Here is a 13,271-nt window from a genome sequence, read left to right as displayed (position 1 = left end):
AGTTGACTCACCTTATCCTATCAACATGTACTGAGTACATACTCCCTGCCAGACATAACTCTTCTATAATACGTTTCATTCTACATTACATTAGTTCTTACCAGCTTACTAATTTATTCTAACTATGTGTCAGTTTTGTTGTTGTTTTTGTTTTTTTTTTTTTTTTTGGCCACACCGCGCGGCTTGCGGGATCTTAGTTCCGCGACCAGGGATTGAACCCGAGCCCTCGGCAGTGAGAGCGCAGAGTCCTAAACCCTGGACTGCCAGGGAACTCCCTACGTGTCAGTTTTGATATATAGGGAAATACTTTTGTATTCCTTTTCTTTGGAAAAATACACATTTTAACCCTTAACTGCCCATTCTGCCCAAATAGCAATCTTTTTAGATAAAGAGGTGAATACAAGTAATATTTAAATAGCAGAAGAAGAATGGAGCTTGCCTGGAGAGAGTCAGGAAAAAAAAGGAGTGAATCACATGGAAGAAACCCATTCGACACATGACAACAGAGCGACATTTTATCTGAACATGAAACAGGGCGGGTAGAGTTTGTGCCAGGGAATCTGGGGGCTCAATTCCTTCTGGGCTCCCTAGCTGCCAAACATCGACATAGTCCCGAGACGTATAGCTCTTTTTAGAATGAAGGTAATTACCTCCATAGAGCTTACTTTTTGTTGTTTTTCAGGATCAGAGGTTCCTAGAAGTCATAAGACTATTTTTATTACAAAAATTTTGTGTCTTGATTAGAAGTACTATTTTACATAGTTTTTAAAAATCTGTGTCTGTTTGTATATGTAAAACCTTTTCTTTCTTCTGTGGACAGAGACTGAACACTACCTTGAGTAGTTTGAAGGAAAAAGTCAATACTGGACAGTGCCCTTTGCCTCTTTTCACCTGTCTCCATGTCAAACCCGATGTCTCAGAGCTGATGTTTGCAGGTATGGAATTTCCTCTTGCAAAACATTTCCTGGAAACTTTGAACTGTGGTTTCTAATGATTTTCTTTAGAGGAAGATCATAAGCAATTTTAGTTGCTTATTTTAATATATTTTCTGTAACATAAAAACTTTTGAAAATATAAGAATATTTTAAGCTAGATGATTTTCTAGTTGTAGGGACTATCCTATGAAACTAGTTACTAGTATATCTTCATTCAAATTAGTGGGAAAGAAGATATAAAAGTAAATCATGAATATAATCAATATTCAATTTTAATTATTCATTTCTCAAGGATTTTTAACAAAATACTATGCCTAGGGCTTTTAGGCAAGGCATATATTTTTGTTTGCTGCTTATCTGCTCATTAAATTGGGTAACATGATATCTGTTTATCATTCAAAACACTATTCTAATTTTTATAATTCAGCACCTTAAAAGTACTAGTCTGTACTTGTGGCAGCTGGTGAACAAAATGCCTCATTTTGTTAAATCTCAGAGGTAAACATTTATTTCTTCTGTAGCTCTGTTTCTTGTTGGGTGCTCTAAAAGTATGTGACGTCCTACTTCTCCGGACCACTGCCAGTCCAAGTCTGCAGTGTGGTAGAATTTCTGACTGTGGCTAGTAGGGTTCACTGTATTTTTAGGAAAAGTATCTCAGTGACATCAGTCACACCATGAGCTTAAAAAAATCATTTTGAATGGCATGTAATTACTAGATTTATATCTAGAATTCTTTTGCAGTTTTACCAAGTCTCACTTTTTCTTCAACCGACTACTGTCAAGCAAGAATTTTGAATAGTTTATAAAAGCAGTGCACATGGAATTCATTCATTCAACAAGTGTTTATCAATTATCTTGGCTAAAATGTTTCTCATGCTTATGGTTCAGAAAGCACTTATCATATTTATTGTCTTATTCAATATTTACTACAACCCAGGGAGGGAAGGAGGTATTTTTAGCTCTGCTTCACAGAAAAAAATAAAATAAGACCTCAGAAAGATTCAGTGATTTGCACATTGCCACATAGAAAGTAAGTAGCAGAGCTGAGAATTGGTCTTGAAATACTTTGTTCTTTTTATAAAAATATTGGCTTCTCTGATTACTGATGATGTAGAATGTAGTATGCCAGGTGCTGAGCATGAACTCCCCTCCCCTCCACAGTATATTGCCATTTTTCTGTAAGACCTGATAGTATGTTTGAGAAATTTACAATAGTTATTAAAGAAGTTAAAGCACAAGAGTGAACAGAATGTTACTATGCACCGTTTCCTTGACCAAGTTGTGTGACACCTTTTAGCCTCAGTTTTCTCATCTGTTAAATGAGGATGAGACTCTCCTTATAGTATTTTGCTAAATAAATGAGGTAAAGTATGTAAAGTACTTAAAACAATTGCAGGCCCAAATCAAGTTTCAATAAATCTTAACAATGTGGAGTGTTCTATGAAAGCTGTATGAGAAGAGTCAAAGGTCTGAAGATGAATAGAATTTGTATATGAAAGGCAAATTTAATTCTTGGATGGGGGGTTCAGGCATGCAGTAAGAGTGTCGGATAACCATGGCATACTCAGCAGCAATGAGGAACCACACTTTGTGATGGAGTTCATAGGGAGAGTTAAGATTCTATCATATATGAAAAGTAAGGGCCATGATAAATTGTTTTTTTCTTGTTGGTGGTTTTGTTTTGTTTTATTTTTGCTTTCCCATAGCTATTGTCTTATGAGGTCTTGGAATGCTTGGAAATTGGTTGGTAAATACCACTAGCATGCCAGTCAAATTTGTGCATAGCCAAACAAGGCTTCTTTTAGCCCAGAAGCATTATGATTTAGTTAAACAAGCATTAAACTAATTTGGAAGCCTTGTCTTACTTCTAAGCTGAAATACCTTGGATGGGTCATTTAATCTCTCTGATTATTATTTTCCTCATTATTAAAAAGAAGGATATTAATAAACATCAGTTTTATCATACAGAACTATTAAGCCAACTGCATGAGATAGGGATAATACTGAATATGATAAAGGGACATAAAAATATAATAGTTTCATTGTTACTGTTACGATTGTTAACGGCATTTTCACAGTTGTCTCCTTCTATTCTGAAGTTTTAGCCAGCAGCCATTCTCAAGAGAAAATCTGACTACAATAATTAAAGAATAAATAATATTTCCAGCTAGTGAATATTTTGGATTCATCTAGGGTGAGAAACGGCTGTTTTATGTGCAGTTAGTAGTCTTTCAACCTGGATGTGTCTGATTTGGGCCAACTGCCTAATTTCAATATTGTTACCGAGATGAGAGAAACCCCATTAACCTTCATTGTTAAGTTTCTATGATGAAGAGGTTCAAGCTGTTTCTTCCAACAGAGTTGGACAAAACCATCAAACGTTAGTTATGTTGATCTTGTACCCAGATAAGACATTCAAAGGGGCATGTTATGAGTGTTTGGTAGCTTGAGTTATTGGGGAAAAAGAAAAAGGAGACATGTCTATACTTTATGCCTTTAAATTTGCTTAGATTAAAATGGATATTCAAGAAAAAAAAGTTAAAATATTATTTGAATTATATTATAAAAAGTCAAAGACCCAAATTACCTTACAGAAGTTTTATCAACTTTACTTCAACAATACCAGAGAATGTTTATCTTCCCTCTTAGAAAAGTTTTAAACACTTTCCCCTTTTGAAGACTTTAAACACATAAATATTAGTTGTTTAAATGGTTACATATTTTTGGTTCCTCCACTTCACTACATTTCTAGTAGGATTTCAAACTTTCATTTTAAAGTTTCCATTGGTCAGTAAATTGCATTTACTGAGCATAATTTATAGACTTAACATCATGTTAAGTTCTTTAACAGACACTATAGAAGTAAAAATATAGTACTTCCTCAAGAAGTCTATAGTCTCATTAACGAGACAAAAATAAAACATGAAAAATTAGTAAGCCATACACATAGAATACTACTATCTTTTAGAGTATATAGAACTGACATAAGTTGTAAGATATTAGAGATTTAGTATAGTCATAAGAAAGACTTCATGAGGGTGATGGAACTCAGATTTAAGTTGAACTTGGAAAGATCTATCAATTGGGGGTGAAAAGTCAACTTTGTGTGAACAGTATAAGAAAATGTTCAGAAGGGAAGCCAAAGGTATATTTTGGGGAGCAGTAAAGAGACACTAGCCTTGGTCTCATGTGTGAACTGGTGAAGAGTAGTGGTATATTTGGGAAAACCATTAGTGCCAAGTTATAGAAAGCTTTGAATTCCAGACAGAAATGTTTTTATTCAGTTTTGATAATGGGAAATACTTAATGATTTTTGGTAGGGCAATAAAATTATTTAAATAGTGTTTTTGAAAAAAAGTATTTTGGTGATTCATATGGGTAGATTGGTAAGAAGGAAACCGGAAACAGTGATATTACTGTGTTTCTTTAAATAAGGTCCTGAAACTAGGGAGAAACTGATAAGGAAAGAGAGAAGAAGATGGATGTGAAAAGCTTAAAGGTTGCCAGTGAAATGTGTGATGGATGGATTTGATGTAAGTGGGTTTAAGAGTGATTTCAGTTAAGAAAAATTTTTTTTCTGGGCGGTGGTAGCGTGGTTTACAGAAACAGGTAAGCTAGACTGGGAAGCAAGGTGATGAGCTCCTTTCCAGGCAAGTGTAGCAGGATGTGATGACAGCAAACTCAAGCTTAAGTGCACAACAAGAGGATGGAAATGAGTAGATGGAGGCTCAGGAGAGAGGTTCAAGTTTGAAATGTAGGAATCAGCAGCAGAGAAATAGTAGTCAAAGTATCGTAGTGAGTTCTTCAGTGAGGATTAGAGAGCAAATCTACCTCTTGAGAATGTCTCTCATTACTGTGTACACAAACCACAACATTAATCAAGAAGAGATTGCTAGAGAAGTAGGAACCAGGAGGTCTTTACGCTTTAGTACCCTGGAGAGGGGTGTTAAATTCAGAGATAAGAAATTACTCACAGTGATATAGAAATTTTCCTAATGGCCTCTGATTCATTGCTAGTCATGTCTCACTAACTCCATGTAAGTCATTATAAAACACACCACTTTGTCATGAAGGGTATATGCACCATTTGGCTTTGATGTGAAATGAATTATAATGTGTTCTCATCACAATTGTGATTTTATAACTTGTTTCACAAAAGTAGAATGTTCTAACCTATACTATTGAGTAAATAATAAATATATACATATCCACAATTCCTTTTCCAAAACTTTGAGGACAGATGTTTTAAAATTCAGAATATTTTAGATTTTGAAGTTAAAAAATATACTATATATTACATAATACCCCCACTGGGATCTTATAATCAAATAGAGTGATTTCTCCAATGGAATGTATTGATATTCACATTCCATGGGATATCTAAAGATTAAGCCTCACATCTTTTCAAGACTGGTTTTTCTGCTAAATGAGTTCAGGTCAGGTTTTACTACCAAATGAATAGCAAAAAACTTGTGGATTTTGGAGTTATTTGGATTTTGGATTGTTGGATAAAGAGTTATAGGCATGCAATAATTTTAGAAAGGGAAAAACTGAAAAAAAAATAAAGGCAGACAGAGAGCTTGGGGTTAGGCAGGGGTGCATGGTAGTGGGACTCCATAGAAGATGGTCAACAAAGACTTTGAACTAAAGTTAGGAAGGAGCAAGCCTTATGGTTACAGAAGGGAATAGCAAGCATAAGGCTGTGAGATAGGAATGAGCTTGGTCTCTTGGAGGAACATTAAGAAAGTGTGTGGCTGAAGTGGAATAAGTAAGACAAAATGTGATAGGAGATTCGTTAAGATATGTAGTCAGACAAGGCGCATAAGCCAGACCATCATGAGGACTTCTCGGCCATGTTTTTATTTTCAGTGTAATGGGAAGCCATTGGAAAGCTTTCAGCTGGCACTGGTGTGGTGTGATTTATATTTTTAAAAATCCATCTGGCTACAGGATATCAACAAGATAGTAGGGGAATAGAGAAAGTTTTAAGAGGCGATTGTGGAGATCCAGGAGAGAGTATGGCAGCTTGTACCAGTATGGTCACGGTGAACAAATGGATAAGTAGCCCGCTTCTAACCACATCTGATGATGGAGCCTACAGAACTTGATTTTTTGTATTTGAGATATAAGAGAAAGAGGACCATCAAGAATAATTCTAAAGTATGGATAGTGGTATGAATATATGAAAAGTAGTACCATTTACCAAACAGGGGAAGACAAAGATTGGCAAGGAAATGGGAGTCAAAAACCAGGAATTCTTTTTGGATAGATTAAGATTCAGATAATTATTAGGCATAGTTATAGCCACAGGAATACATGAAATATAATAGGGGCTACTATTTATTGAGTGATTAGAATGTGCTATGTCCTCTTCTAAGTTCTTTAAGTTTCTTAACTCGTTAGATCTTCACAACAATTCTACACACTATCTACTGATTTTATTCACATTTTACAGATTAAGGAACTAAAACACAGAGAATACAAGTAATCTACCCAAAATTGCACAGATTTTAAACATCTGAGCCAGCAGTTTTAAAACAGAGTCTAAAATTTTCCCTTTTTTAGAATTAAGATGGACTTTATAAAAGATGTATGAGTTTTTAAAGGTGAAAAGGTATTCAATTTGTGCAAATTAAGGGATCCTCTGTGTTCTCATTTTATTCATCGGTAAGCTTTCCCCTCCCAACTTCTCCTATACAGTGCCATGTGCATAATAGGCATTTGGTTAATTTTTTAAGAATATTTTAAATAAATGAATGAGAATAATCATGACAATGTTGAAGTAAACTTTGTGCACATCTCCGTAGTGTTTCCCTATTAATGGATTGCATTTTTTAAAATGATTTCAGATTGGGTTGAATTTAGTCCATATGAGATTGGCATGGCTAAATATGGTACTTTTATGGCTCCTGACTTATTTGGAAGTAAATTTTTTATGGGAACAGTTGTAAAGAAATATGAAGAAAACCCCTTGCATTTCTTAATGGGTAAGTGATAAAAATCTGCCATGAGTTTGTTTGACTGTTTTAAATCTTGGTGCATTCTAAGTTATTCTCTGTTTTTGCTTTATTTTAGGTGTCTGGGGGAGTGCCTTTTCTATATTGTTCAACAGAGTCTTGGGAGTTTCTGGCTCACAAAGTAAAGGTTCCACAATGGAAGAAGAACTAGGTATTGTAAAAACATGCTTACATTGATAATAATTACACTATATTGGTAAATTTCATTAACACGTATGTTGAGAGAAAATTAAATCATCATAAAGATTGTAATTGTTCTAAAGTAGGCTAGGCTAAGCTGTGGTGTTCAGTAGATTAGATGTATTCAATGCATGTGCATCTTGCAAAATTTTCAATTTACAGTGGGTTTATTGGGACATAACCCCATTGTAATTTGAGGAAGATCTGTACTCCTTTTATCAGTAAGGGTAGCTTTTTGAAGATTAGATTCAACAACAATTGAACGCAGTATAACACTTAAATTCATGCTTGTCAGTTCATTTACCTCTTAAATACTACCTCACTTCTCACAGCTTATTCATACCAAAAATGATGGAAAAAATGTTTCAAATCACATCTAATAAATTAACACCAATGATTTTCTTTAAATCTAACTCACTAGCCCACAATAAATTAAAAATAATATTTACAAAGCTTGAAAAAGTAGATGAACTCAATTGAGGACCAGCAGTATTCATTTGTTATAATATTTATACCATAGAAACATATGTTTTCTTTAATGAATAAATTTGATTTAAAGTAAACAAAACAAAACATGCATTCAGTATCTCCTAAATGTCTTGCCATCTGTAGCTCAACCAACACTAAATTTTTTATGGCTATTTTGACTGGCGGTGGGATGGAGCAGGGAGATGCTAAATTTGAATTTGGGGCCAGCCTAGCTGAGGCTGGGGAGAAGGGTCCTGTAGATTATCAGCATACTACCTACCTACTACCTCTTCTCTGTGTGTGAAGTATCACACATTTATTTGAGGACAGAGTTAACAGAACAGCATAAATGACTTTCTCAACAATCAATTTATCTGAAGAATACTTGCATGGAAAAAACTTACTGTAGGATTTTTCTGACAAGCCATCCTCAGTTATTGCAGACACAGTTTATTTAATTAAACTTTATATGCAAAACAAAAATACAATTGTACTTTAATTAATGCACTACAAATTGGCTTATAAGTAGTATAATCACTCTTCCTGTGAGAGTTGATTTTAGATATGTGATATTTATATTAAGTGCAGTAACTTGCTATAGTCCTTAATATTTGGGGGTAGTTCTTAGTAAATAATGGAGAAGTGATCTTATGATTGCAATAGAGCCAAAGATTTTAATATAAAAATAAAAACAACCAAAAAGGCACTTTGTCCTTGAACTTGCTCCTGTCCTCCGAGCATCACTCAGTGAATAAGCAGCCAAGGTTGGTGGAACTTTTGAGTGTTCTCTGACCTTAACTACAGAGCCACATGCTCTTAAGGGTAACTGAAAGGCAAAGTGCATAATGCTGAAAAGCTCTGACTTGATTTATTTTAATGAACATTATATCCCAGATGAATAACCTGTTCTCAACTCTAACTTTGTGGGAATAACTAACTCTTCTCTAAGATGGGAAGAGTTCAGAAAAAAAGAAGAGAAAAAGAACAGAAGTACCACCTCTTATGAGGCTTGCTCCTCTGTGTTCTTCTCTGTTAAATAATCCAGATAAACCCAGGGTTTGCTGCTTTTTCCTTCTAAGGCAGGAAGAGAATAGGACTGAAATAACACATCTGAAGGTGGATGAGACAATGGCTGACGGCCAAGGAAAAGGAGAATGTTTATACTCAATAGTCTTGAATATTCTTTGTTGTGAGACATCCCCTTTGAGACCAGTGGTTTGGCAGCTTATTTACTTTCTCTGTGTGTCAGACTTAAGGGGAATAGTGTGTCCTTGAGAACCACCGGCCAGCAGGATGCGTGTTACCTCAGATTAGGTAAGGGTTTCCAGAAATGAGACCAGAGTGGTGACTGAGGGGAATCTGAGGACTCCTGGTGACCCTTTCATCCACTGGCCGACTAAAGTCTACCTCTTAAAGTGGTGTTCAAAGGTGGTTTTTGTTTGGTTTTCCTCTCTTTCAAAGAAACACTTTAAGGTAAATTGGAGCATAATATGGGGAAACCAAATGTTATACCTATATTTCTCTCAGTTTAAAAGCCCAAATGGCTCTCTATTACTGAAAGTTATCAATTTGGAGTCAGTTTCTTAGGATTAAAAAAAAAAAATTCTATTGACTAACAGAAGGAAAAAAAATCACTCTACAGATAAAGATTTCATGTACATGTCCAAAAAAAGGTTGATTTTTCTACAAATGTTGATTATAAAATGGTTTGTGTGCTCCATAATTTGGGTGCTTTTTACTTGAAAAAAGACAACAAGTTATGCTAGATTTTATTCTTGTTTTTGTTTTACAGATTTATGGTTTCTATTTTAGTTTTTATAACTGCTCTCTTAATATGTTCTGAGGAAGCACAAACTGATACCAAAACAGACATTTCAATAGACAATATTCAGTATTATTAAAATCAGAAGATATCTTATATTAGTAGCTTCATTCATTTTGATGAAACAATTTTGTGGCCCCCTTGTAAATTTTGGCTTTACCCTGTATTGACCTTCATAAACATCATTTCAACTTCAATATTTAATTGAAGAAAAAAATTTTCGATATAATAAGAATTATATAATCAAGTTATTCTTTCTGTCAGAATTAAGATAAACAAATAAAAATTCTCCCCTTTAAAATCATGTATGAATAATTCTAAACTAATTTTTCATACCCTGGGAAATTTTGCTTTCAAATGAGAAATTTGAAAATACTAGTAAAGCTAAGACATTTAGATTTACTAAATTGATCTAGATTTATACCAGTAAATCTAATAGACCTCACTGTGGTTTTGCTACGATTACTTCCTTACAGTAAATTTCATTGTGAGTCTTGACACCTGAGATTCTTCAAGTGTTTTGTTTTCTTTCTGCAGAAAATATTACAGCAAAGCATATTGTGAGTAATGATAGCTCGGATAGTGATGATGAATCACAAGAACCCAAAGGTAAGAGAGCTGGAACCTCCTTTGGCAGAAGTGGATTAGGAAAGGACATGAATGTTTTGTCTGATTTTCTCACTCAAGATGCTAATGGTAGTCTCTGCTTAAGGCATTGAGTGATAGAATGGTAGCTTTCAATTCAGAGCAAGAATTAATGCCATATACGTAATAAAGTATGCAACACAAGTATCCCTTATTTCATTTCTTTTAAATACCTCAAAAATATTATCAGTTGAACAGAGAACAAACTGAGATGGTAGAAATACCAAATTCTGTGTTAAGTCTGATTAGAGCACCAGGCTTCTCAACATGGAAATTGTGATTTGGGAACATTTTACATGGCTTTAATAACTAAAATTTAATCTTTTAAAATCTTATTATTAAGTAACCTGTAGAAAATGATGTTCTCACTCCATTCCTGAGCCTTATCCCATTGCCAACATTCTATCTCTCAGGAAGGGATCAGTGATGAAGTGGGGTAGAATTATTGAGAAATTTTTGTTTTGTATATTACTTTGTAGTACAAGTGAGTACTTTTACACCTTAACAAGGCAGTTTTTAGCTTTGTGTGGATCACGATAGTCAATGGGGAGTCGGGGAAGAGATAAGGCAAGGATCACGGATATTTGTTGCAATTGTTATGTGGTAAAATGGAATGATTTTACATTTTGACACAGCCATTGGTACAAATGTTCCCAATAGCTCAAAAGCCAAAACAAATAAACAAAAAACAAAGAGAAGATTTTATAACAACTGGGTGAACATGTCCTGTTACAGTTGGAATACAATCATCTAGATTTTAAAAGATATTAAATGCTTTCTTGTCCAAAACCTAAAGAACCCCACCAGCCAAGGTATAGATATTGGAAGAGCCTGTTTAATCTTTGCTGAATCAACACTAAAATTAAAGTTCTCTTTTCATAGCTGGGCTGTTATTTTTTAGTTGTTCAGGTCTTTTTTTTTTTTTTTTTTTGAATTTCCTTTTAATGAAGGGAGATAGTACAAAGGGGATAAATAGCATATGCCTAGCATTTCTAGAATTAATTATGTATTGATTTGGGGACTATCAAGTAGATGTAATAATGGTTTATCAATTATTAAGTAAATTGCCAAAATGATCAGTACATTTGATCACCTCTGCAGTACTACCTGGTTATCTTAAGGCTGAGAAGTTCAAGGACCCTCTGAATATGGCTGTTTTTGTTTTAGTGCCAGCCTACATTGGAGAATGATATTTAGGATGTTTCTGAGGATTTCTTATTAGCTCTTAATATTCATTTATTAAAAATAGCCTTTATTTATTAGAGTAGTTTTAGACTCACAGCAAAATTGAGCAAAAAGTACAGAGTTCCCATATATTTCCTGCACCCACACACATAGCCTTCACCACTTTCAGCATCTTATACCAGAACGGTACATTTATTACAATCAATGAAGCTGTACTGACACATCATTATCACCCAAAGTCCAAGCTTTAGGATTCACTCTTGGTGTTGTATATTCTACAGGTCTTCACAAATGTATAATGACATGTATCTACCTTTATAGTATCATACAGAGTACTTTCACTGCCCTAAAATCTTCTGTGCTCTATTTATCCCTCTGCTTCCCACCCCCAGCCCCTGGCAACCACTGATTTTCTTACTGTCTCCATCATTTTGCCTTTCTAGAATGTTATATAGTTGGAATCATACAGTGTGTAGCCTTTTCAGATTGGCTTCTTTCACTTAGTAATATGCACTTAAGTTTCCTCCATGTCTTTTTATGGCTTGATAGCTCATTTCTTTTTAGCACTGAATAATATTTCATTGTCTGGATATACCATAGTTTATCTGGTTACCTACTGAAGAATATCTTGGTGGCTTTCAAATTTTGGCAGTTATGAATAATGCTGCTATAAACATCCATGTTCAGATTTTTGTCTGGATATGTTTTCAACTCCTTTGGGTAAAAATCAAGAAGCATGATTTCTGTATCATGTGATAATAAAGTTTTGTAAGAAACTTCCAAACTGTCTTGCAAAGTAATTGTTCCATTTTGTGTTTCCACCAGCAATGTATGAGAGTTCCTGTTGCTCCACATCCTCACCAGCATTCGGTGCTGTCAGTGTTTTGGATTTTGACATTTCTAATAGGTGTGTAGTGTCATCTTGGTGTTTTAATCTGCATTTCCTTGATGACATGTGACATGGAACATCTTTTCATATACTTACTTGCCATCTATATGTCTTCTTTGGTGAGGTGACTACTAAGGTCTTTTGCCCATTTTTAAATTGAGATGTTTGTTTTCTTATTGATGAGTTTTAAAAGTTCTTTGTATATTTTGGGTAACAGTCCATTATCAGATGGTAATACCATCTGTATTCTTGTTGGAGATGAACCGTAGCATCAGAGCCCATTCTTCCTTGTCAGTCTTGACCCAAAGATGTCACCATTCCTAGTTACTTGTCACCACATAATTGGTGTTGATTGGAAACTTTTCCTGATATGGGGCAGAACTGCTTGGTTGTCTTTTCCATGTAACTTAAGCATAGTAATATAAATAAAGTAATAGTTGGAAAAAAAATAATACAGATGGTCTTTTTTTTTTTTTAATTTTGGGGAGGATGAGCAGTTAACAGTTTTGTTAAACAATGTTTTACTTTGAGTAGAATCCTTTTTTTAATTGTCTTTTTTTTTAAATTGAAGGGTTAATCAATTCTCTTTTTTTTTTGGCCACCCCACACGGCTTGTGGGATTTCAGTTCCTTGACCAGGGATTGAACACGGGCCATGGCAGTGAAAGCCCGGAATCCTAACTACTAGGCCACCAGGGATCTCCCCAGATGTGTCTTTTGCAAATATTTTCTCCCAGTCTGTGGCTTGTCTTCTCCTTCTCTTGATGCCCCTTCATTTTTAGTCACGTGATTTTGAACAAGGTCTTTAGGCATTTTCAACTTTAGTTTTTTCAAATCTGTGCTGGCATCATTTTACCTGCTCTCACAGAATTGCTGTAATCATCAAATTAGCAAGTGCATACAAAGGGTTTTAAGTTGTAAAGGGCTAATAAATAGAAATTTACTATTAGAATTATAGCTAATAAGCAATACATATGATTTATCTGTTGACTTTCGGGTTCGTCCCACAAGTGATGCCATTTCCAAATACATCATAAGGAAAGTAGATCCACTGCTGGTATAGAAGTGGGATAAATTTAATAATAATAATAATAACAACAACAGTGATGATGAAGAAGAAGAAGAAAAAGA

At 34.6% G+C, this 13,271-nt stretch overlaps 1 protein-coding gene across 2 annotated transcripts in view; it reads left to right on the top strand.

Moving 5' to 3' along the window:
- PLA2G4A (phospholipase A2 group IVA) overlaps positions 1 to 13,271 on the top strand; it is a 164,623-nt gene that overhangs the window by 119,036 nt on the left and 32,316 nt on the right. Inside the window, exons 10-13 of one of the 2 annotated variants that reach the window (XM_061185608.1) lie at positions 821 to 935; positions 6,785 to 6,922; positions 7,011 to 7,103; positions 9,960 to 10,031. In XM_061185608.1, the coding sequence (XP_061041591.1) occupies positions 821 to 935; positions 6,785 to 6,922; positions 7,011 to 7,103; positions 9,960 to 10,031 (418 nt within the window). The remainder of the gene's footprint in view (positions 1 to 820; positions 936 to 6,784; positions 6,923 to 7,010; positions 7,104 to 9,959; positions 10,032 to 13,271) is intronic. The other variant, XM_061185609.1, reaches the window with a different exon arrangement.

This window comes from Eubalaena glacialis, chromosome 3, assembly GCF_028564815.1.
Source record: "Eubalaena glacialis isolate mEubGla1 chromosome 3, mEubGla1.1.hap2.+ XY, whole genome shotgun sequence".
Taxonomy (NCBI): Eukaryota; Metazoa; Chordata; class Mammalia; order Artiodactyla; family Balaenidae; genus Eubalaena; species Eubalaena glacialis.
This window is presented reverse-complemented; position numbering and strand designations above follow the sequence as displayed.